Genomic DNA, 21,346 nt, shown 5'->3' on the forward strand with positions numbered 1-21,346 from the left:
GAGCAGGGACTGTCTCTTCATGTTCAAGTGTACAGCGCTGCGTACGTCTAGTAGCACTATAGAAATGATAAGTAGTAGTAGTACAGGTGGTAGTGGGCCTGAGCAGTGCTGAGACAGACCCTCTAGGTGGCCACAGGTGGGTGCTAGGTGTTCCGTGACACCTACAAAGGGATCCATCTGGAAAAGTCAGAAAGTTGTAGGCAGAGTTATCAGATGTAGCTCTGCCAGTGGCTGTGGGAGGGGCGCCAAAAAGGAAGGATGGCAATTAGGTCTTTTACCTTGTGTCTGTGTTGGGGGATATGAGATAAAGTTGGAGTACAAATACTAGGTCTGAAAGGAGGATAGGGAATGTCTGAGACTAGATTCTGTACCTTATGTTTGTGTATATGTCTGTGGTGAGGGGCTTGGAAGAATGCGAGTAAGCGCTTTACTTTGTGTTCCAGTGTGTGAAAGTAGAAAAATTGCAATTAGCCTTTTTACTTGTGTGCATGATGTCGGGTAACAGAATGTCTGAAAATAACTTTTTTTGCTGAGCATCTATAGTGAGTGAAGAGATTAGGATGAAGTGTGGGAAGACTGGAATTATGCTCTTTGCAATTTGCTTGTTTGATTTTTCAGAGTGTTGAAGAGGGAACGGAAGAGCTAGGGCAGGCTTATCTAAGTTCAGCCCTTATACGTTGCAAGCAGAGAAGCTGATCAACATTCATCCAGCAGTGGAACAGCGATTTTTGTCCACCGCTGGTACTAAAAATGAAAATTCAATGTAGTCCCTGTGTGGGCTTCGGTATTGAATTTACGCTTTTTTTTTTTTAAAGCCAGCTAGTGCATGGCTGGTTAAGTTAATATTCAGACTTAAGCAGCCATGGGTTAGCGCACAAAGATAAGACAGCTATTATGCAGTCCTATTTATGCACTAAGCCTGGCCGATTAAGTTTGAATATCAGGTCATAACAAGACTCCGTCTCCAGAATGCCCCTGACATAGCCAGCTATAAGTTCAGTGCTAATAGGTCATTTTCAGTGCAGATGACTGGTTAAGTGCCGCCCTCGAGGACAAGTCTGAGTTAGGATCAAGTTCTGTATTTTGTAGGAAGACTGCTATAAGGTTCAATATCTTGTGTATGTGTTGGAAGATTGGAAAAGAAGAGCTGGGATTAAGCACTTTACCTTGAGAGCTAACGTTTCCAGTGTTTTTTGCTTCAAGTTGTCATTGACAGATTTGTTAAGTGCTTCCTGTAGAGCTACTGCTTCTTTTATGTGTTCTCTGATATTCTTGCGCAGATCCTGGGAACGGTCGCAGGTTGGTAAGACCATGTCAATTGCCTCCTTACATTCTGGATTATAAGAAAAGAATGTGAGTCACCAGAAAGGAGTCCTCATCACCCCTTGTCATGACAGGTCAGGGTTGGTATTCAAAAGCACTTACCACAAAGGTGCTTTAAATAAATTACTGGGGCTGAATGTAGGGACAGGGGTATTCTGAGGGTCCCACCATTTAAATATCTAATGAGTCACACAAACAGCATGTATATCTTGAAACATCTAATTTGGATGTTCTTCATTATGGGGATAATTCTATAAGGTAATGCCTAGTTTTAAGAGTGAACAATGCACATAAATTTCACATTTATTTGACATACCGCAAATAACAAAAATAACTAAGTGGTTTACAATAAAATATCGAAGTAAAAATAATTGTAGGTGATAGAGGGCAAGAAACAACAGGAAACCTTAGATTACAATCAATTTATTAACGGTACAGGGGAAGAGGTAGAGGTAATTACAGCTGCTATTAGCCACAATTGTAAGGTACAATAGGGAGGGTGGGCATCAAGAAAACGACAAAACTTAAGTGAACCCTAAGGAGGTTATTGCTGAATAACCAGAAGAGGGCAACAATTATGAAGATGGGGGAGAAGGGAAAGCATAGGAAAAAAATAAGTTTTTAGAAGGATTTTGAATTTCAAAAAAGAGGGTTCATAACAAATAAACAGAGGATGCAAATTTGTAGAATAAGACAATGGTTCCCAAACATGGTCCTGGAGGCATCCCAGCCAGACAGGTTTTCAGGATATCCACAATGAATATTCATGAAAGAGATTTGCATGCACTGTCTCCACTACATGCAAATCTCTCTCATGAATATTCATTGCTCTTCAATTTTATTGCATTTTATTTTTCTTACAAATATACCAATTTTAAATATTAATATTTTCTCATGGTATTCTTGTATCCACATTCACTCACTTTCACACATCACTAGTAATCACTAGTAATAACTAGTGGCTGGATTGAAATTTAAGGAGCTCAGGGCAGCAAATACATGAATATTCATTGTGGATATCCTGAAAACCTGACTGGCTGGGATGCCTCCAGGACCAGGTTTGGGAACCACTGAAGGAAGAGCAATGATACTAAAACAAGAAGATTGGGTCGGATGGGAGTGAATTTGGAGAGAGAAAGGGATGACAAGAAGCTGCTGGTTAATTTCAAGGTGAGATAAGACCAGGGCATGAACTAGAAGACAGAAGAACTGTTTGTCCAAGAGGGAATGAGCAGAGTGAAGTTGTCTTAAAGTTAAAAAAAAAAAAAGACTACTGAACCACCACAGAGATATGAGGAAAGATAGTTGACTGTCAAGGATAATACCCAAAATTTTAACATGTAAATAGCCTCCATAAAATATCCACCAGCATGGGTTTGCATGGTGTGTACTTTCACTGCGAGCATGCACATAGGTGACGTTTTGGAGGAGCACAGGCAGTGTGAGCAAGTCTGCATATGGATTATAGATGATATGATTTATGCGCCTTCTTACTAAATGTAGTCACAGTCATTTACACCAACCATAGTGCTGGCGTAAGTGCTCATGCCTTTACTGTAAGTGCATTTTCAGCCATTTGTGCTAATTGTGCTCTAAAGAAAAGTTGTTGTATATTTTTCTATAAAGAATAGGCTTGAAGTAGGTGCCATAACCAGCCCCTTTAGTATGCACTCTGTTATACAATTACTCTCCTGATACGTATTTTCAGTGGTGCTGCCTAAACGGATAGTACCGCTGAATATATGTATTATTTGAAATCATCTAAGTTAGAAGTTTCAAATTATATGTTGAATGTGCTTTGAATATTGGCCTCACCATTATCTAGGAATGACTGCAATGGAACCTACGCGGGATGCAAAGAACAACTCATAAAGAAACTACACTGGCTACCAATCAAAGAACGCATTGCTTTCAAAATCTGCACCTTGGTCCATAAAATCATACACGACGTCGCCCCGGGCTACATGACAGACCTCATAGACCTACCAACAAGAAACACATGCAGATCAACACGAACATACCTAAATCTCCATTACCCAAGCTGCAAAGGACTCAAATACAAATCAACATATGCATCCAGCTTCTCCTACATAAGCACACAACTGTGGAACGCACTACCAAAAGCTATAAAAACAATGCAAGACCACCTAAACTTCCGGAAATCACTAAAAACCAACCTGTTCAAAAAGGCATACCCTATCGATCCAACTTAAGTGCCTAAACCTTGCAACACAACGAAACCAAAGCTTGTAACAGACTCTGCATAACTCTTCCTTCTTCATGACTCCCCATTATGTTTATAACACATGAACCTTATTCGACCACAACAACTCTTTGTATTTGTTTCTCTACCGGAGTTGGCGAACGCCTCTACGGTGCAATGTAAGCCACATTGAGCCTGCAAATAGGTGGGAAAATGTGGGATACAAATGTAACAAATAAATAAATAAAATAAATGGGAGTTGCACAGGCTTCTTTCCTTGCCATTTCTGGGCACCTCAGTGACATCCTACAAAACAATCTCCCCTCACAAACACTCTTGGATGCATATCTTCCCCTTCTACAAATTGTTCTACAGCCTGCAAAGTAAATGGCCTAAGTATGTCTTAAGAGCATGCCTAGGGAGGATTCATTTTTTGGCACAATGACAATTGTAGATGGCTCCATTCTATTCTACTACAGGAGCTGCTTCCTTCTGAAACACCAAATTAAGCCAGTCCAGGAATTAGATGTTGCTGCCAACAGGGCCGTGCCGATGCGGTAAGCGAGGTAAGCATGGCAGGAGGGCGCCATCCTCTGGGGGGCGCCCCGCCGCACCATGCTTACCTCGCCCTCTTCTCCCCAGATCCTTTTTTTTTTGTTTAAATTTACCTCTCCGGCGTGCGGCAGCGTAAGTGAGAAGGAGGCGGCGCTCCCCCGGCCGCCCCGACGTGTCTTCCCTTCGCTCGGTTCCGCCTTCTTCTGACGTCATTTCTGACGTCAGAAGAAGGCGGGACACAGCGAAGGCAAGACACGTCGGGGCGGGGGAGCGCCGCCTCCTTCTCACTAACGCTGCCTACGCTGCAAGCGCCGGAGAGGTAAATTTAAACAAACAAAAAAAAGGATCTGGGGAGAAGAGCGCGGGTAGTGTAGCGCTCGTTTTCGGGGGGGGGGGGCGCCGGAGAGGCCAACTGCAGGGGGGCGCCAGAGACCCTAGGCACGGCCCTGGCTGCCAAATCTCTGTATCCGTGTGAGAGCTGCAAGACAAGATCACTCACTGAATATGTGAGGCACGCAAAATTACTTTTTTCAGGACAGAGATCATGCCTATGCCTGTGTATAAGTAAGGTCAGAGGTCACACCTAAATCATTTCCTTGTAAGAAGTGCACAATTTATGAAAATCTGTATAGTATATCTGGAATATTAAATTTCAGAGATACAATAACAATTCATATCTCTTTCTCTATCAATGGCCAAGTGAAAACCGAGTAATTTACAAACTGCAGCCCACTCCCTTCCCGACTCTTGTGGGACATTCCGAAATGCACTCAAACCTGTCAGGGGTGGTCTTGAACAGGAGATCTGCTCAAAGTGAGAAAGTGGGAGCTCTGCCTCCTTAGCCACTGTGGGGGAATATGATCAAGCTGAAGTATGCTCTAAGTCTACATGTGTGAGGCACTAACACAACTTTAATTATCTTAATGCACAATAACTAAGGCTGGGCTATATAATAATGAGATGCAAAACATGTAAATGACTGTAAAGGAGCTATGGAGTTATTTTACAGTTCTGAGAGCATTGGACCACAAAGCTAGGGGTTGCCAGTGGCATTTTGGGTCAGCGAGGGCCTGCCTGTACCCACACTAGATCCCCAGGGATGATTTGATGGCCAGGGGAGCCATCGGGGGGCTGTGAGGGCCTGGCAAGGGGGCCTTCAAGTGGGGGGGGGGTTACATCTGGGTGGGTATTTAACCACTTGGGGGCACTGTTTTGGGAGGGATCTTATTTGGGGAGATGGTAGCCACATGAGGAGTTGGGGGGCACTCAGGTACTGGTATTTCTAAAGGTTGTCAGCCCCTTTAAAGATTCGGCTTGGTTGCATCAGGCCATGGCTTTGAGGCTTGATGCTCCTAGGTCGCTGGAACAATGTTGCTAGTGAGATGGCTCGTAATCAGGGTTGTTCATTTACTAGGGAAGTCAACAACCTGCGGTACTGAGATGCTGCAGGTTGTGACTACCTTGATAAATACCCCCCCCCCGTGTGGCACTGGTAAAGTACTTTGCTCCTCATTCTATAATGTGAGTATCTAAATGTAAATGATAGAATACTAGTTCTTACATGTGTGAATATTACATATTCGCAAGTTAAGTGCTAGTTGGGCTTAGAGGTGTCCTATAATCTTAGCATGCAACTTGCATAGTGCACAATTGCAAGGGGGGCATTCACATTGGCAGGGCATGGGTGTCTCCCACAATTAGTGCACAGTTTATAGAGTAATGTCATTTATGTGCCAATGTGCAGCATTTAGGTGTGTGCATTTATACCTGGCATAGACATGGCATAATTGGGCGTGCCTAAATGTTGGCGCATAAATGCCATCTTATGCTAGTATTCTATAATGGAATCTGGGCGCCCAGATCCATTATAGAATTCTTGCATAGCACCCAGCAATTTGGTGCCTAATGTTTGGCGCACTTTATAGAATTGCTCTCTTTGGAGATATATTGGACTTTCATGGGTAGGGGTGTAGGAGATGTTCTGATCTCATGGGGAAGGGGGCAGGAGAGGTGCTAGTGTTATGGAATGATGCTAGAGGATAGGAAGAGGGATTGCGGAGAGGGTGACCTGCCAAACTATCAGGGGGGCACCAGGGAGAAAGTGGGGAGATACCAAACCATAGGAGGGAGAGAAGGGGAAGATGCAATACTATAGTGGGGAAAGAGTAAGAGAGAGATGTAGGACTGCAGGAGATGGAGAGAATAGAGAGGGAGAGATGTGGACTCATAAGGGGATGAAAGGGAGAGACATTGGCGCCATGAAAGGAAGGAAACTAGTGGATAGGAGAGAGACACATGGGAGGGATAGGAAAGATGCTGCACCATGTTGTGCAGGGAAGGCACAGAGGGGAGATGCTGAACACAGGAAAGGAAAGGGACACAGAGGAGAGATGCTGAGCATGGGGGGAACATAGGGACACAGAGAGGAAATATTGAACCGGAAAAGGGTACAGACTCATAGGAGCAATGCGGGAAATGGAGGGGGAATAAGGACACAAAAGAGAAATGTTGGACATGGGGGGATGGGAAGCCTAAGTACAAGGAGACTGGGGTGATGTTGAACACTGGGGGGGGGGGGGAGGATAGGGACACAAAAGGGTGCTGTTGGACACTGGAGAATAGAAAAACAGGGGTAATGATGAACAAGGGAGAACTGAGACACAGAGGGGCGATGTTGGATACAGGGGAAGGGATCTGAACAGTGGCAAATGGGACTAGCAAAATGGTTTGGTGTGCCATGAGGATCAGACGAACTATGCCCCCCCACCCCAAAAAAAAAAAAGGGTTAAGAAGCACTGAGCTAGGAAATGGACTCAGCAATTCCTTGGGAAGAGGTTGACTGGAGGGAAGACAGTCAAATTTCCTTGGCAGTGTATAAATTACTCTTTAGAGCCCACAGAGGAGGCCAGGAAGTCCTTAGTGAACCCCTGCTTGGACTCCCAGCAAGCCCCTGAGAAGTTGAGGACTCTATGGAGGTAGATTCAGGAACTGAGAATTCTAGGATATCAGATTTAGAAGAGATGGAATTTGTGGAGCAAAGTATCTGAACTTTGCTTCAATCTTTCTCTCTTTAAGGAACAGTGGGTGGATGGGAGCAGCTATAATGTAAAGTGTGTTTAATGTTACGGTGAGTGACACAGGAGGAGAGGGTTTATTCAAGATTTAAGGTTCTAGACTTCAAAACAGCTAACTTTGCCAAGATGGGGGAATAGCTCAAGGAAGAGTTAGTTGGATGGGAACAGCTGAAGGAAGCAGAACAGCAGTGGGCAAAACTGAAAGGAGCTATTTTAAAGGCAACAAACCTTTATGTTCGAAAAGTGCATAAAAGTAAGAGGAAAAGAAGGCAGCTTTGGTTCTCAAATGCAGTAGCTGAAAAGGTAAGGGAAAAAAGGTTAGCCTTCATAAATTACAAGGCAACTCAGAAAGAGGAAGACAAACAACCACTTTTTACCTATATCTGCTCCTCTCAGCACATCACATGACCCCCCCCCCCCCCCAGATCATTTATAAATTTGTTAAATATCACTGGTCCCAGTACAGATCCCTGCGGCACGACACTATTCATGCTCCTCCATTGAGAAAAATGGCCACTTAACCCTACCCTCTGCTTTCTGTCTGATATCCAATTCCTAGTCCACAGATGGACATTGCCTCCTAGCCCATGACTCCTTCATTTTCTCAGGAGTCTCTAATGAGGCACTTTGTCAAACGTTTTCTGAAAATCTAGATACACTACATCAACCAGCTCACCATTATCCATATGTTTATTCAGTCTTCAAAGAAATGAAGCAAATTGGTACAGGAGCCAACAAGAGAAGGCAAAATTCTAGATCTAGTCCTTAGTGGTGCGCATGATCTAGTGCAGGAGGTAATGGTGATGGGCCGCTTGATAACAGTAATCATAATATGATCAGATTTGATATTAACTTTGAAGTAAGTATACATAGGAAATCAAATATGTTAGCATTTAACTTTAAAAAAGGAGACTATGATAAAATGAGAAGAACGGTGAAAAAAAAAAACTTCGAGGAGCGGCTGTGAGGGTCAAAAATTTACATCAGGCATGGATGCTGTTCAAAAACACCATCCTGGAAGCCCAGGCCAAATATATTCCGCGTATTAAAAAAGGATGACGGAAGACCAAACGACAGCCGGTGTGGTTAAAAAGTGAGGTGAAGGAAGCTATTACAGCTAAAAGAAAAGCTTTCAGAAAATGGAAGAAGGAACCGACTGAAAATAATAAGAAACAGCATAAGGAATGTCAAGTCAAATGCAAAGCACTGATAAGGAAGGCTAAGAGGGACTTTGATAAAAAGATTGTGTTGGAGGCAAAAACACATAGTAAAACATTTTTAGGTATATTAAAAGCAAGAATCCAGCAAAAAAATCGGTTGGACCGCTAGATGACCAAGGAGTAAAGGGGCGATCAGGGAAGACAAACCCGTAGCGGAGAGATTAAATGAATTCTTTGCTTTGGTCTTCACCGAGGAAGATTTGGGTGGGATACCGGTGCCAGAAATGGTATTCAAAGCTGATGAGTCGGAGAAACTTAATGAATTCTCTGTAAACCTGGAGGATGTAATGGGGCAGTTCTACAAACTGAAGAGTAGCAAATCTCCTGGACCAGATGGTATTCATCCCAGAGTATTGATAGAACTGAAAAATGAGCTTGCGGAGCTATTGTTAGTAATATGCTATTTATCCTTAAAATCAAGCGTGGTACCTGAAGATTGGAGGGTAGCCCATGTAACGCCGATATTTTAAAAAGGTTCCAGAGGGGATCCGGGAAATTATAGACTGGTGAGCCTGACGTTGGTGCCGGGCAAAATGGTAGAGACTATTATAAAGAACAAAATTACAGAGCATATTCAGAAGCATGGATTAATGAGACAAAGCTAACATGGATTTAGTGAAGGGAAATCTTGCCTCACCAATCTATTACATTTCTTTGAAGGGGTAAACAAATATATGGATAAAGGTGAGCCAGTTGAAATTGTGTATCTGAATTTTCAGAAGGCGTTTGACAAAGTACCTCATGAAAGATTCCAGAGGAAATTGGAGAGTCATGGGATAGGAGGTACTGTTCTACTGTGGATTAAAAACTGGTTAAAAGAGAGAAAACAGAAAGTAGTGTTAAATGGTCAGTATTCTCAATGGAGAAGGGTAGTTAGTGGGGTTCCTCAGGGGTCTGTGCTCAGACCGCTGCTTTTTAACATATTTATAAATGACCTAGAGATGGGAGTTACTCCCAACTAGTGAGGTAATTAAATTTGCTGATGACACAAAGTTATTGAAAGTCGTCAAATCGCAGGAGGATTGTGAAAAATTACAAGAGGACCTTACAAGACTGGGAGACTGGGCGTCCAAAGGCAGATGACATTTAATGTGAGCAAGCGCAAAGTGATGCATGTGGGAAAGAGGAACCCAAATTATAGCTACGTCATTTAAGGTTCCACGTTAGGAGTCACAGACCAAGAAAGGGATTTAGGTGTCGTCGTTGATGATACGTTGAAACCTTCTGCTCAGTGTCCTGCTGCGGCTAAGAAAGCAAATAGAGTGTTAGGTATTATTAGGAAAGGAATGGAAAACAAAAATGAGGATGTTATAATGTCTTTGTAACACTCCATGGTGCGACCGCACCTCGAATATTGTGTTCAATATAGTGGAATTAGAAAAGGTACAGAGAAGGGCAACAAAAATGATAAAAGGGGATGGGCCGACTCCCTATAAGGAAAGGCTAAAGAGGTTAGGCTCTTCAGCTTGGAGAAAAGGCGGCTGAGGGGGAGATATGATAGAGGTCTATAAAATAATGAGTGGAGTTGAACGGGTAGATGTGAAGCGTCTGTTTACACTTTTCCAATAATACTAGGACTAGGGGGCATGTGATGAAGCTACAATGTAGTAAATTTAAAACGAATCGGAGAAAAGTTTTCTTCACTCAACGTGTAATTAAACTCTGGAATTCGTTGCCAGAGAATGTGGTAAAGGCAGTTAGCTTAGCGGGGTTTTAAAAAGGTCTGGATGGCTTCCTAAAGGAAAAGTTTGTAGACCATTATTAAATTGACTTGGGGAAAATCCACTGCTATTTCTGGGATAAGCAGCATAAAATGTATTGAACTTTTTCAGGATCTTGCCAGGTATTTGATACGTGGATTGGCCACAGTTGGAAATAGGATGCTGGGCTTGTGGCAATACTTATATACTTAAAGGATTGATTGATTTCTTTGACTGGGTGACCAGAGAACTGCATCAAGGATATATACCAAATGCAGTCTTTTTGGATTTCAGCAACAACTTTGAAAAAATTGAGCAGGCTGAAATTAGAAACCAAAGTGGTGAAATGAATTAGAAACTGGTTGACTGACAGAAGAAAAAGGGTGGTGAAAAATGGAACTCAGATGGAGGAAAGAAAGGTGAATAGTGGAGTGCCTCGCACATTGTTACTGCGGCCAATTCTATTCGATATATTTATGAGCGACATTGCCAAAGGAACAGAACTAAAAGTTTGCCTTTTTGCGGATGATATGAAGATTTGCAACACAGTAGACATCCCACAGGCAGTAGACAACATGAGAAGTGAATTCAAAATTTAGAAGTATAGTCAAATACTTGGCAGTAATCGTATGTGATAGGGTGTGAGAGGCTGATAGGCATCGACTAGGTGAGGTACCTTGGGGTGACAGTATCTACTGTAAACCCCTTCAATGTATTATTAAGAGTATATCAAGCTTTAATAAAAATAAATAAATATAAGCAGGGGCGTAGCCAGACCTCGCAGTGGGAGGGGGTCAGAACCCGAAGTGGGGTGCACATCTTAGTCTGCCACCCCGCCGCCTCGCCGCTCCCCCCGAAAAGCAAATACCTTTGCTGGCAGGGGTCCCCAACCCCCGCCAGACGAAGCCTTCTTCAGCGCAGCGCCAGTCTCCGGCGCAGCCACGTTCTCTGCCATGCTCTTTCTTCTTGCTTCCGTCCTGTGCATGCTCCTTTACATGAAACTGAGAATGCAGGACGTCAGGAGGAAGAAAGAGAACAGGACAGGGAACGCAGCGCCCGGAGACCAGTGCTGAAGAAGGCTTCAGCTGGCGGGGGTTGACCAGATTCTCTTGCCTTCCCTGACTTTGTTGTAACACCAATTGTATTCTTTACCCTGGTATGGCGATGCCATAACAGGTCTTTGTAAGCCACATTGAGCCTGCAAATAGGTGGGAAAATGTGGGATACAAGTGCAATAAATAAATAATAAATATTGCACACACTGCCTCCACTGTATGCAAAGATCTTTTATTAATATTCATTGCAGATATCCTGAAACCTTACGTGGCAAGGGGGGTACGCCAGGACCAACTTGGAAAACACTGCCCTATTGGAGGAAGGAATAGAACCACTACACTAACAGCTGAAAGCGAAAAAAAATTTAAAAGGTCCTTACTGACAAAGTTAAGAAACAAATAGTGAAAAAAAATAGAACTAAAACAATCTAAAGAAGACAAAAGTGATGACAACAAAATGAGTTTCAGAATGACAGTGAAGTCACTGAATTGTAGACTGTTGTTGATAATTGATCCCAAAAGGCTGAAACTAAGGCTCCAGCAGGCAAGAGGTGTGCTGCGGAATAACACTTGATAGAGTTTGCAATGAAGGATTAGAGGAAGATTTTCAATTCATGTGGATGTTTCATTACCCAACAAAAATTTGATTTATTACAGACAATGTTTTATTTTCTGTTACACTGTATGGATGCAAAAGTTGGACCATGAAAAAGCAGGACAGAAAGAGCACTGGGGCATTTAAGTTGTGGATATGGATGCAACTGTTATGAATACCATGGACAGCCAAGAAATCAAACAGATGGGTCCTTGACCAAACAAAACCTAAATTCTCACTAGAAGCTTGCATGACTAGACTGAATGATCATATTTTCGCCCATATTATGTCCTCTAGAAAAAGCAATTATGCTAGGAAAGGTTGAAGGAAAATGAGGGCATGGAAGACTAGCATAAGATGGATTGACACAATCATAACAACAATAAATGCTCCATTAAAAAGCCTCCATGTGACTTGGACTTTCTGGAGAAGTCAATCTATAGGTCGCCAGGAGTTGGCTTGACTCAACAGCAATTAAAATAAATAAATAGAGGGAAAGGCGGGACAGGAGACGTATGATACAGATGTTTAAATACTTTTAATATACAAAAAATCTTTTGCAGAAAAAAGGAAGGGGTTGAATTGAGGTCATAGGTTAGCAGACAGGAGTAACATCAGGAAATACCGTCCCAGGAGAATTGGTGGTGACAAAAACAGTAACAGAATTCAAAAATGCGTAGGATAAACACAGGGGAACCCTGAATAAAAAGAAGATGAAATGAAAGCAAAACTTAAATAACCTTCACACTTTTAAACAGGGAATTGAGGAGTGTAACCTCTACGGAGTGGTGGGTACAACTCTGGCTGCCTTCTTGGGCAGATTGGATGGATCATACAGGTCTTTCTCTGCTTTCAATTACTATGCTACTATGTATTGTTGGAACAGTTACACAGAAGAAATCATTTTTACATCAGATATTTCCAAAATCATAGCTCCCTGCAATCAATCATAATATTTCTTTACTGTAATAATCCAAATAATTTACAATAATCTTCCTTTAAGATTTGGCATCCTGAAACTTTCCAATATAAAAGAGTCCTATATAATTGTTAGACTGGGCCCTCTGTATGTTTGCTGTAGGCAAACAATATTATTACAAAACAGGATCCCTTTCTGGGTGCTTTACCTGTATTTAAGGGTTCAAAAGGATTCACTTTCTGAGGTTCAGTCTTTTCAGTCAAGGAGCACAGAGGGCTTCTCCTCATATTGACTTCCTTATCATAATCTCGAAGAACCCCAGTCATAGAATGATTAATGAGGTCCAACACTCGATTCCTCTCCTGAGCACAATCTCTTAAGAGTTGACGAACTAACCCCAGGGCCTGTAATACAGAAACATAGATGGGTAGCAGCAGTGATATTACTAGCGCAAGTGCAGTCACTACGGCAATAATACTGTCTCTTGTAACCAATGGAAAGGGGGAGTAGGAGGAGTAGGCTCTTGAACAACACTAGTAGGCAACGTAGGTTAGGAACAGTCTCTTTATTGTAATCCACTGCCGATACAGGAAAAAAAGCTCAGCGTATTCAATTGCACTTCTGTGAAGTCAAGTGGATTACAATTGTAGCAGAAGCCTTGCTTTCATTCTCTTTGAGCTTAATATTCGTATATTTATATATCACAAGACTCCTGAAGAAGGCGTCTGTAGCGCTGAAACACGGCTGTGTTGAGTCGAGTGTATATTTAAATAAAGAGACTGTTCCTAACCTACGTCGCCTACTAGTGTTGTTCAAGAGCCTACTCCTCCTACTCCCCCTTTCCTCAGATTCTACTTTTCGTAGGAATTTGTGTACCTCCACCCTCGTGGTGGTTTGGCTTACTTGTAACCAATGCCATTCGATTGGGCAACTACTTGTAGAAGACAGTATAAAGAGATGAGACAGAAGCAGAAAGGGGAGAGGGCTGGAAGAGAAACAGGTAAACATAAAATGTGGCATTTAATCTATCACACCTTTGATTAAAAGCTCCAGGAAAGGGGCCAAGCCACAATGGACCTTTATAGGCATTTGTCTTTTTATACTGTCTTCTTCAAGTATTCTGAGATACAGTAATTCCTCAGAGACAATCGCAAAAAATTTGGCCTCTGTGAATTTCTAGGTTTCTTAGCTCTCGGTATGTTACAATGTCAAAAACACAACTATAATGGCATGACTAGAATTGAAATTTACAAGAACCCTGTATTGTAGAAAATGATCACTTTAAAGATGCAATCTCATATGAACCCATTTTAAAACCATCCCTAGCCTTTGTCCTTGTTATAACAGACCTCACAATGGCCTGCATCCAAAATATTAAAAAGGAGTTCATCCTAGAGGCTGATTCCTTCATACCAGAAAGGGTGCATGACTTTTTAGGTACTGCCGTTTGGGTGCCACTGTTTGGGCATCGCCATTAGGGTGCCTAAACTTTTGGGCACCCAAAAGGTGTTATCTAGAGACAAATTCAATCAAGGACACAAAGTTTGGTGCCTAAAGTTAGGGTGCTCAGTTAGTATTCTATAACGGCACACTGCTGCATCTATCGTCTTATAGAATACTAGCATGCAACCACTTATGCCTTGTCTATGGCTGGTGTAAATGGACATGCCTAAATGCTGAAGCTGGCGCACAAATGGAAATATTCTATAAAATGTGTGCTAAAATAATGGGAATGCTCATGACCCACCCACGTCCGTTCTCTTGGGAACACACCCTTTGCATTTATGCATGAGAACACTTACAGGCATATTTCAAAGCACTTTGGGAGGCTACGTTCCATAGGTTTCTTTGGAACTTTGGGAGGCTAAGTGCTTTGAAAATATGCCTGTTAGGCACCCAGTTATAGAATAGTCTCTATGTGCACTTACGTGCATACCTACTGTTTTACCCCCATTTTGGTACTCAAGTATCTAATTGGCACTTAACTTAGGGTGCCCTATATGGAATTACCCCCTAAAAGTGTAGCTCAATTCACTCCCTTCCTACAGTGGTGTAACTTACAACTTTTGGACACCCAGAACACTGCTCTTAGGTACCCCTGCTATAGAAAAGTACTACAGAACCCCAAGTTATATGTACCAATATATTTAATGTGAAAGGTTAAATTTGCTCTTCTCTATTTGGGTACCCAAAAGCAGTGGCGTACCAAGGGTGCCAGCTGCATGCTGCTGGAGGGTGCAGAGAGCAGCCGCGCGCCTGTCGGCTCTGCTGGTTCCCTGCTTCCTCTGCCTCGGAACAGGTTACTTCCTGTTCCGGGGCAGAGGGAGCAGGGAGCCAGTGGAGCCGACAGCCACGCGGCTGCACCCAGCAGCTAAGAATGCACCCGGGGGGGGGGGGTGTCGTGCTGCACCCTGGAGGGACGGACGCCGCTGCACCCAGGGGGGCGGAGGGTGCGCAGTGGCAATCAGCCCCAGGTGGCAGCCGACCTAGGATCGCCACTGCCCAAAAGTAGCAAATTCTACCACCTCCAGTGCTGCAAGAGGTAAGTGAATCAAGCTAGGCTTTTTGGGCACTGAAATGGAGAAGAGCAAATTACAGCGCCCAAAATGGTGGTGCCAAATATCACATAGCCTGCTTAAGAGCCTCCAACAATATTTATGAAGCATAATGTAAACTGTAACATTTCATTTTTATTATATTGGTAGACGTAACTTGGGGTTCTATAGTAGCTTTTTTTTTGTTTTTTTATAGCGGGCAGCACCTAACAGCAGTTTGGGTACCCAATAGTGCAGGAGGTAAGTGAATTCAGCCAGATTTAGACTTCACTATTTGGGCACCCAAAAACACCCAAAAAATCCAGCACTGATAGATATTAGCATGTGCTAATCAGGACACCTAAGAGCAGTTTGGGGAGTCCAAAAGTTGCAGATGGTGAGTGAACTGAGCCAGACTAATTAATTTTAATTCTTCTTTTAATTTTGGCTAGGGCCATGCTATAGGTGGAGAATGGGTAGGGGCAAGTTGCACCAAAAATACAACAGAAGGTACCGATTAACATGGAACGTTACAATTAACTACATTATGTTTCATAAATATGCTTGGAGATTCTTGAGCAGGGTGCAGCCTTTTGGGCACCACTGTTTGGGTGCTGCAATTTGCTGTTCTCCATTTGGGCGCCCAAATGGTGGCGTCTAAAAGTCCAGCTCAATCCATTCACTTCCTGCAGCACTGAGTTGTGAACATATGAAGTTTATTATATAGGTAGGTTTAACTTGGGGTTCTATTGTACTTTTCTATAGCAGGGGCACCTAAGAGCAGTGTTTTGGGTGCCCCAAAAGTCACAGGATCCACTGCTGCAGGAAGGGAATGAATTGAGCTGGACGCCACCACTTGGGCAGCGCCCAAAATTCTTGCTTTGTGCCTGAAGGGGCCTCCCATGGTCTCACCTGAGAAATGGAGAGGTGACCCATCTTAGGGCTACTTTGACCATGCAGGAAGGTATCTCATAAGGTTTGTCCTTCCATTTGCTTAAAAAATGACCCACCCCAGCAGTCACCTCACTTCTTGCAACTGGAACCTCTTACAAGGTCCCTTGCTTCTGTTCCTGAGTGTTTCTCACCTGTAGCTGTTGATGGGTAGTTGCAAGGTCCTCCTCCAGCTTCATCTTTAGCTTTAACAGCTGTGCTCGCTCTGAGACTATGAGGGCATCAGCCTTGTCTGAGTCCTGGAAGATAAAAAGTGCAAAGGGAAGGATAGTTTAATGACCAGCCTTCGTTTTTCTCGAGATGCATTTGGGGACATGGTGTGTATGAAATGTGTGCCACAAGCTCTGTTGAAGTGAATCTCTTTTGTAGAACAGAAATAAAAAAAAAATTACTATTTCATGCAAAATAAGGTACTATACCTCCAAAGTAGGACAGTGACCAGACTATGGATGGGCTTGAGTGTAAATTTTACGGGGCTTCGACGTTAGCTTCAGAACTTTTAATACAAGAAGAGTGCTGGGCAGACTTCTACGGTCCTGAGAATGGCAAGGACAAATCAAACTCGGGTATACATATAAAGTATCACATACCATGATACTATGTTACTAAACAGATATTTTTCATGTTGCCCGCATAGCTGTGAACTCTGCAAGTTGCTTTACCTGCAAATGTTTCGTCAATTTTCAAAATGAAAGTACACACCTAGTTTCATTTTGAAATTGCATAAGGAAAAAGTACCTGTTCACATTTGCACCTCTTTTTTACTATGTATATTTGTCTGACCAAAAAAAGTACACAGATTGTTTCAATACCTACCTTAATAGTGCCCCAGTGAATGCCTCCATTAAATACAGGTATAAGTAGATGTCCATTTTACATACACACAGGATGATCGATTTACAAATAGCAATTTCAATGAATACTGACCAATGGAATAACTTTGAAAACTGCCCTTGAAGAGAGTAATTCTATAAACTAAGCAATATCATTTACACATGCCTTACACATATAAATGGTTAGAATACTAGAATATACATATACGTACGTAAGAATGCTGCCTAAGCACTAGTGAGCATACACAGTGCAAAGTATGGGCTGAACATACACAGGGCTCCTAGTTACGCGGCATAACTTATAGAATATTGGGTTATACATGTCCCTGTTAGTAGAGAGATACACTTAGGTGCTCTTACTTCCACTATCTTTATGACTGGCATAAGTGCAAGTGCCTAAATACCAAGTAACACCTGTATTCTATAAGGGAACCTAGGTGCCTAGGATCTGAGTCGGCTCCAACTAAGAACCTTCATGGTGCCTAGTTAGAGGCACCCAGTTAAAGAACTGCCGCCTAGATGACTGTCAAAATAACTACCACACATACCTACACAATTCTTCAACTTAATTAACCTATGTCCTCACTGTCAAGGTGGCCCCCACGCTCCCTTACCTCTGCGTCAGGATCCCGTTTGACACATCCCGCATCCTTATGCGCTGCTCCCTCCTCTAGCCTGCTGACAGCTGTACATGCTCGTCTGGGAGAGGCTGGATTCTGCTTCACGCTGCTTAGGCCCGCCCCTCATTGACATCAACTCAGGCCTTTTTTTGCACTCGCTGCCTCTTTGCCTTGCAACAGGTCATCCTGGTTCCAATGTTCAGCACTGCGACTGCTCCAGCCCTGGGGTTCCAGCTTCAAGCACTGCAGCTACTTCCAGCCCTGGTTCCAGCTTCCAGCTCAGCTTCCAGCCCTGGTTCCAGCTTCCAGCTCAGCTTCCAGCCCTGGTTCCGGTTTACAGCACAAGCATCAGTTTCCTGCCCTGGTTGCAGCTCCAGCACAGCTCCCTTTTCCAGTCCTGGTTCCGGTTCCAGTTCCAGCACAACTTCTGTTCCAGTACAGCTTCTGTTTCCAGTCCTGGTTAAAGTTTCAGCACAACTTCCATTCCAGTATAGTTTCTGCTTCCAGCATAGCTCCTGCTTCTAGTCCTGGTTCCAGTTTCAACACAACGTCTGTTCCAGTATAGCTTCTGCTTCCAGCACAGCTTCAGCTTCCCCCCCCTCCCCCGATGCCTCTAGTGGAGCAATCCCTTCTGACAGGACTTGCCCACTGCTCCACCGTAGTCCAAGGGCTCACTCATTCTGAAATGTGACAGTTTGCAAGGCCATGAACTCAGACGAGTCACCTGCCCTGTGGCTGCTTCAATAACTGGCTCTGCAGCTCCAGCAATTGTCTGGTTCTGTCCAGAATCTATCTGCTTGTATGGACTGGCTACAGATACCAGCAGTTCCCCAAAGGAACATTGCTCCTCTTCCAGAATCTGCCACCATCCCCTTTGGTATCAGTCTTGCTCCACCGCCTAGGTACGATGACAACTCCATGACTTGTAGAGGGTTCTTTAATCAATGTCTCATCATCTTTGAACTTCAGGCTAGAGACTTTCCGACGGATTGAGCTAGAGTGGCTTACATTATCTCTCTACCAACAGGCCAAGAACTGGCATGGGCCTCCCCACTGTGGGAGTGGAATGACCCAGCGCTCAGTCTCCATGCTTTTCTAGAAAAATTCCGTCAGATCTTTACTGAACCCGGGAAGGCTTCTTCAGCAGCTGCGGAGCATCTATGCCTCAGGCAGGGGACTGAGACAGTGAGGAGTTATGCCATTCAGTTCCATATATTGGCCTCTGAAGTTGAGTGGAACAACAAAAGTCTAGTAGCAGTGTTCTGGCACGGATTATCTCCACCCATAAAGGATGAACTGGCAGGGTGAGATCTTCTCTCTTCTCTGGATGATCTAATTTGTCTCTGCAATTGGATCAATATCCGATTTCAGGAACGAGTCTGAGAATGTCGAACCTATGCAAGTGGGTCACTCTCCTATTTTGGAGCAAGACAGGCACTGATGCCAAACCTTGAATCTGTGTTTATATCATACAGAGAAGGGTCACTACGCCCTCAAACAACTTCCAGGCCTAGCCCTGGCCAAGGAAAGAGTGCTAGACCAGGACTCCTCACACTCAATTTCTGGTCCCTGCATCATTGGACCTGGGTAAGAAAGTCAAGGGCACAGAGGCCTGTATTGACTCATGAGCTGGTGGGAACTTTATTGATGAAGCTCTAGTGCGTCATTTCAAGATTCCTGTTTGGGAATTAACTAAGGCCATTCCGGTCTCCTCCATTTATGGGAACATCCAGGGGAATCTCAGATTCAAAACTGTGACCCTCTGCCTAAGAATTGGGGCTCTTCACAAAAAGACCATCGTTTTCTATGTCCTTCAGACTGCGTCAACCCCATTATCTTGGGTCTACCCTGGCTGCAGAAACACAGTCCTAGTATAGAGTGGGAAAATGGAGAACTTGCTGCATGGAGTGCTCCCCGTTGTCAGCGCTGCTTAGGTATGGTACAGCCCACTGTTACTCTAGCTATGACTGGCGTAAATTCCTTGGCTACACACCTGCCAGCCTACCCAGCCTATGTGGAAACCATGAAAAGCTCCCTCCTCACCGGAGTGGAGGAGTGGCCTAGTGGTTAGGGTGGTGGACTTTGGTCCTGGGGAACTGAGGAACTGAGTTCGATTCCCACTTCAGGCACAGGCAGCTCCTTGTGACTCTGGGCAAGTCACTTAACCCTCCATTGCCCCATGTAAGCCGCATTGAGCCTGCCATGAGTGGGAAAGCACGGGGTACAAATGTAACAAAAAAAAAAAAAAAACCACAAATGCCCTATTGGTCTACTTCCAGGCAAAATGCTGCCTCAAGAAAGAGTTTATCCCTTTTCCGTCCCAAAGACTCAGGCCATGTCAGATTATATTCCAGAGAATTTACAGAAGGGGTTTATTCGCCCTTCAACTTCACAGGCTGGAGCAGGAATTGTTCTTTGTGGGGAAAAAAATGGCACCCTTCACCCATGCATTGACTACCAGGGACTTAATGCCATTAGGTGAATCCCGATAATCCTGTTAATCTCTGAGTTCTGTGATTGTCTTCAGGGTGCCCAGGTCTTTACCAAGTTGGATTTGAGAGGGGCATATTTATTTATTTATTTGTAACATTTGTATCCCACATTTCCCCACCCATTAGCAGACTCATTGTGGCTTACAAAATACCGTAAAGGCGAACGCCAAGTCCGGTAGGGGTAAACATAGATTGAAATAGGGGTCAGGTAAGGTTAGGGTATAAGGTACAATAAGGGTCAACGATAATAAGGAATATATAATGTTCAATACGATCTAAGGTATATAACTTGATACATAATAAAAACAGGGAGATGAATGGAAAACAGCTTTCAATATGAGAGATAGTCATTATAAATATTTGGTTATGCCATTTGGCCTGGCTAATGCCCCAGTGTGAGGAACCCCTGAGGGTCAGGGAAGAAGGGATCCGGGAGAGGAGCAAGATGGGTAGGTTTCATACCCGGGATTCCAACTACAAGTCCCAGGATCCTAGGGGCTGGGAAGCCATGCCCCCACAGAGGCATGTTTCCCAAGAGCCAGAGAAGGGAGGAGGACTACAGTTTCCAAGAACACCTGCAAAGTCCTAGGGGCAAGCAAAGGGCGCAGCAAGGGAACCACAGGTCCCTGGATCCCGAGGAAGAAGAGGGGGATTGGCTGAGGAGGAATAATCAGGAGGGAGAGGACCAGCTGGGGACCATAAAGGGAGAGGAGCCCATGGAATGGGAGGTGGAGAAAGAGGTCGGAGAGGAGATCCAAGCCCAAGATGACTGGGGAACTGAGCCCATGAAGATTGCTGCTCTAGCTCAGGTACAAGGGAAGAAGTTGAAAGGCTTCATAACAAACCTTCTTCAAGGGTGGGGAAAGCTTGGAAGAAAAGTTAAGCAGCTGTTCCACTCAAGGAGGAGAGAGGTGCCGTGCTGTAAAGCAGTGAATGATTTCAGCTGTAGCCAGAAGTCAGACACAGCTGGAGAAACAGGTAGTGACTTGAACTGTGTCCAGGAACCTGGCCATGCTGGGGAAGCAGTGAGTGATTTGACCTATGTCCAGAAGTCATGCCATGCTGGGGAAGAAGTGACTGATTTGAACTGTGTCCAGAATTGGTGTCATGCTGGGGAAACAGTGAATGATTTAAAACTGTGTTCAGGAATCAGGCCATGCTGGGGAAGCAGTGAATGATTTAAACTGTATCCAGAAACTGTGGCTGGCGGGGGGAAGGAACAAGGGGTGATATGTGCTGTAACCAAGGACTGTGTCTGGAAGAGGAAATGTC

General features: G+C 43.8%; 1 protein-coding gene across 1 annotated transcript in view; it reads right to left on the reverse strand.

The window, feature by feature from the left end:
* CCDC105 (coiled-coil domain containing 105) overlaps positions 1-21,346 on the reverse strand; it is a 52,257-nt gene that overhangs the window by 14,768 nt on the left and 16,143 nt on the right. The window contains exons 3-5 of the mRNA XM_030195378.1: positions 16,264-16,368; positions 12,853-13,048; positions 1,167-1,333 (exon numbers count right to left, since the gene is read on the reverse strand). Of these exons, the coding sequence (XP_030051238.1) occupies positions 1,167-1,333; positions 12,853-13,048; positions 16,264-16,368 (468 nt within the window). The remainder of the gene's footprint in view (positions 1-1,166; positions 1,334-12,852; positions 13,049-16,263; positions 16,369-21,346) is intronic.

Source organism: Microcaecilia unicolor, chromosome 3 (assembly GCF_901765095.1).
Source record: "Microcaecilia unicolor chromosome 3, aMicUni1.1, whole genome shotgun sequence".
Classification (NCBI taxonomy): Eukaryota; Metazoa; Chordata; class Amphibia; order Gymnophiona; family Siphonopidae; genus Microcaecilia; species Microcaecilia unicolor.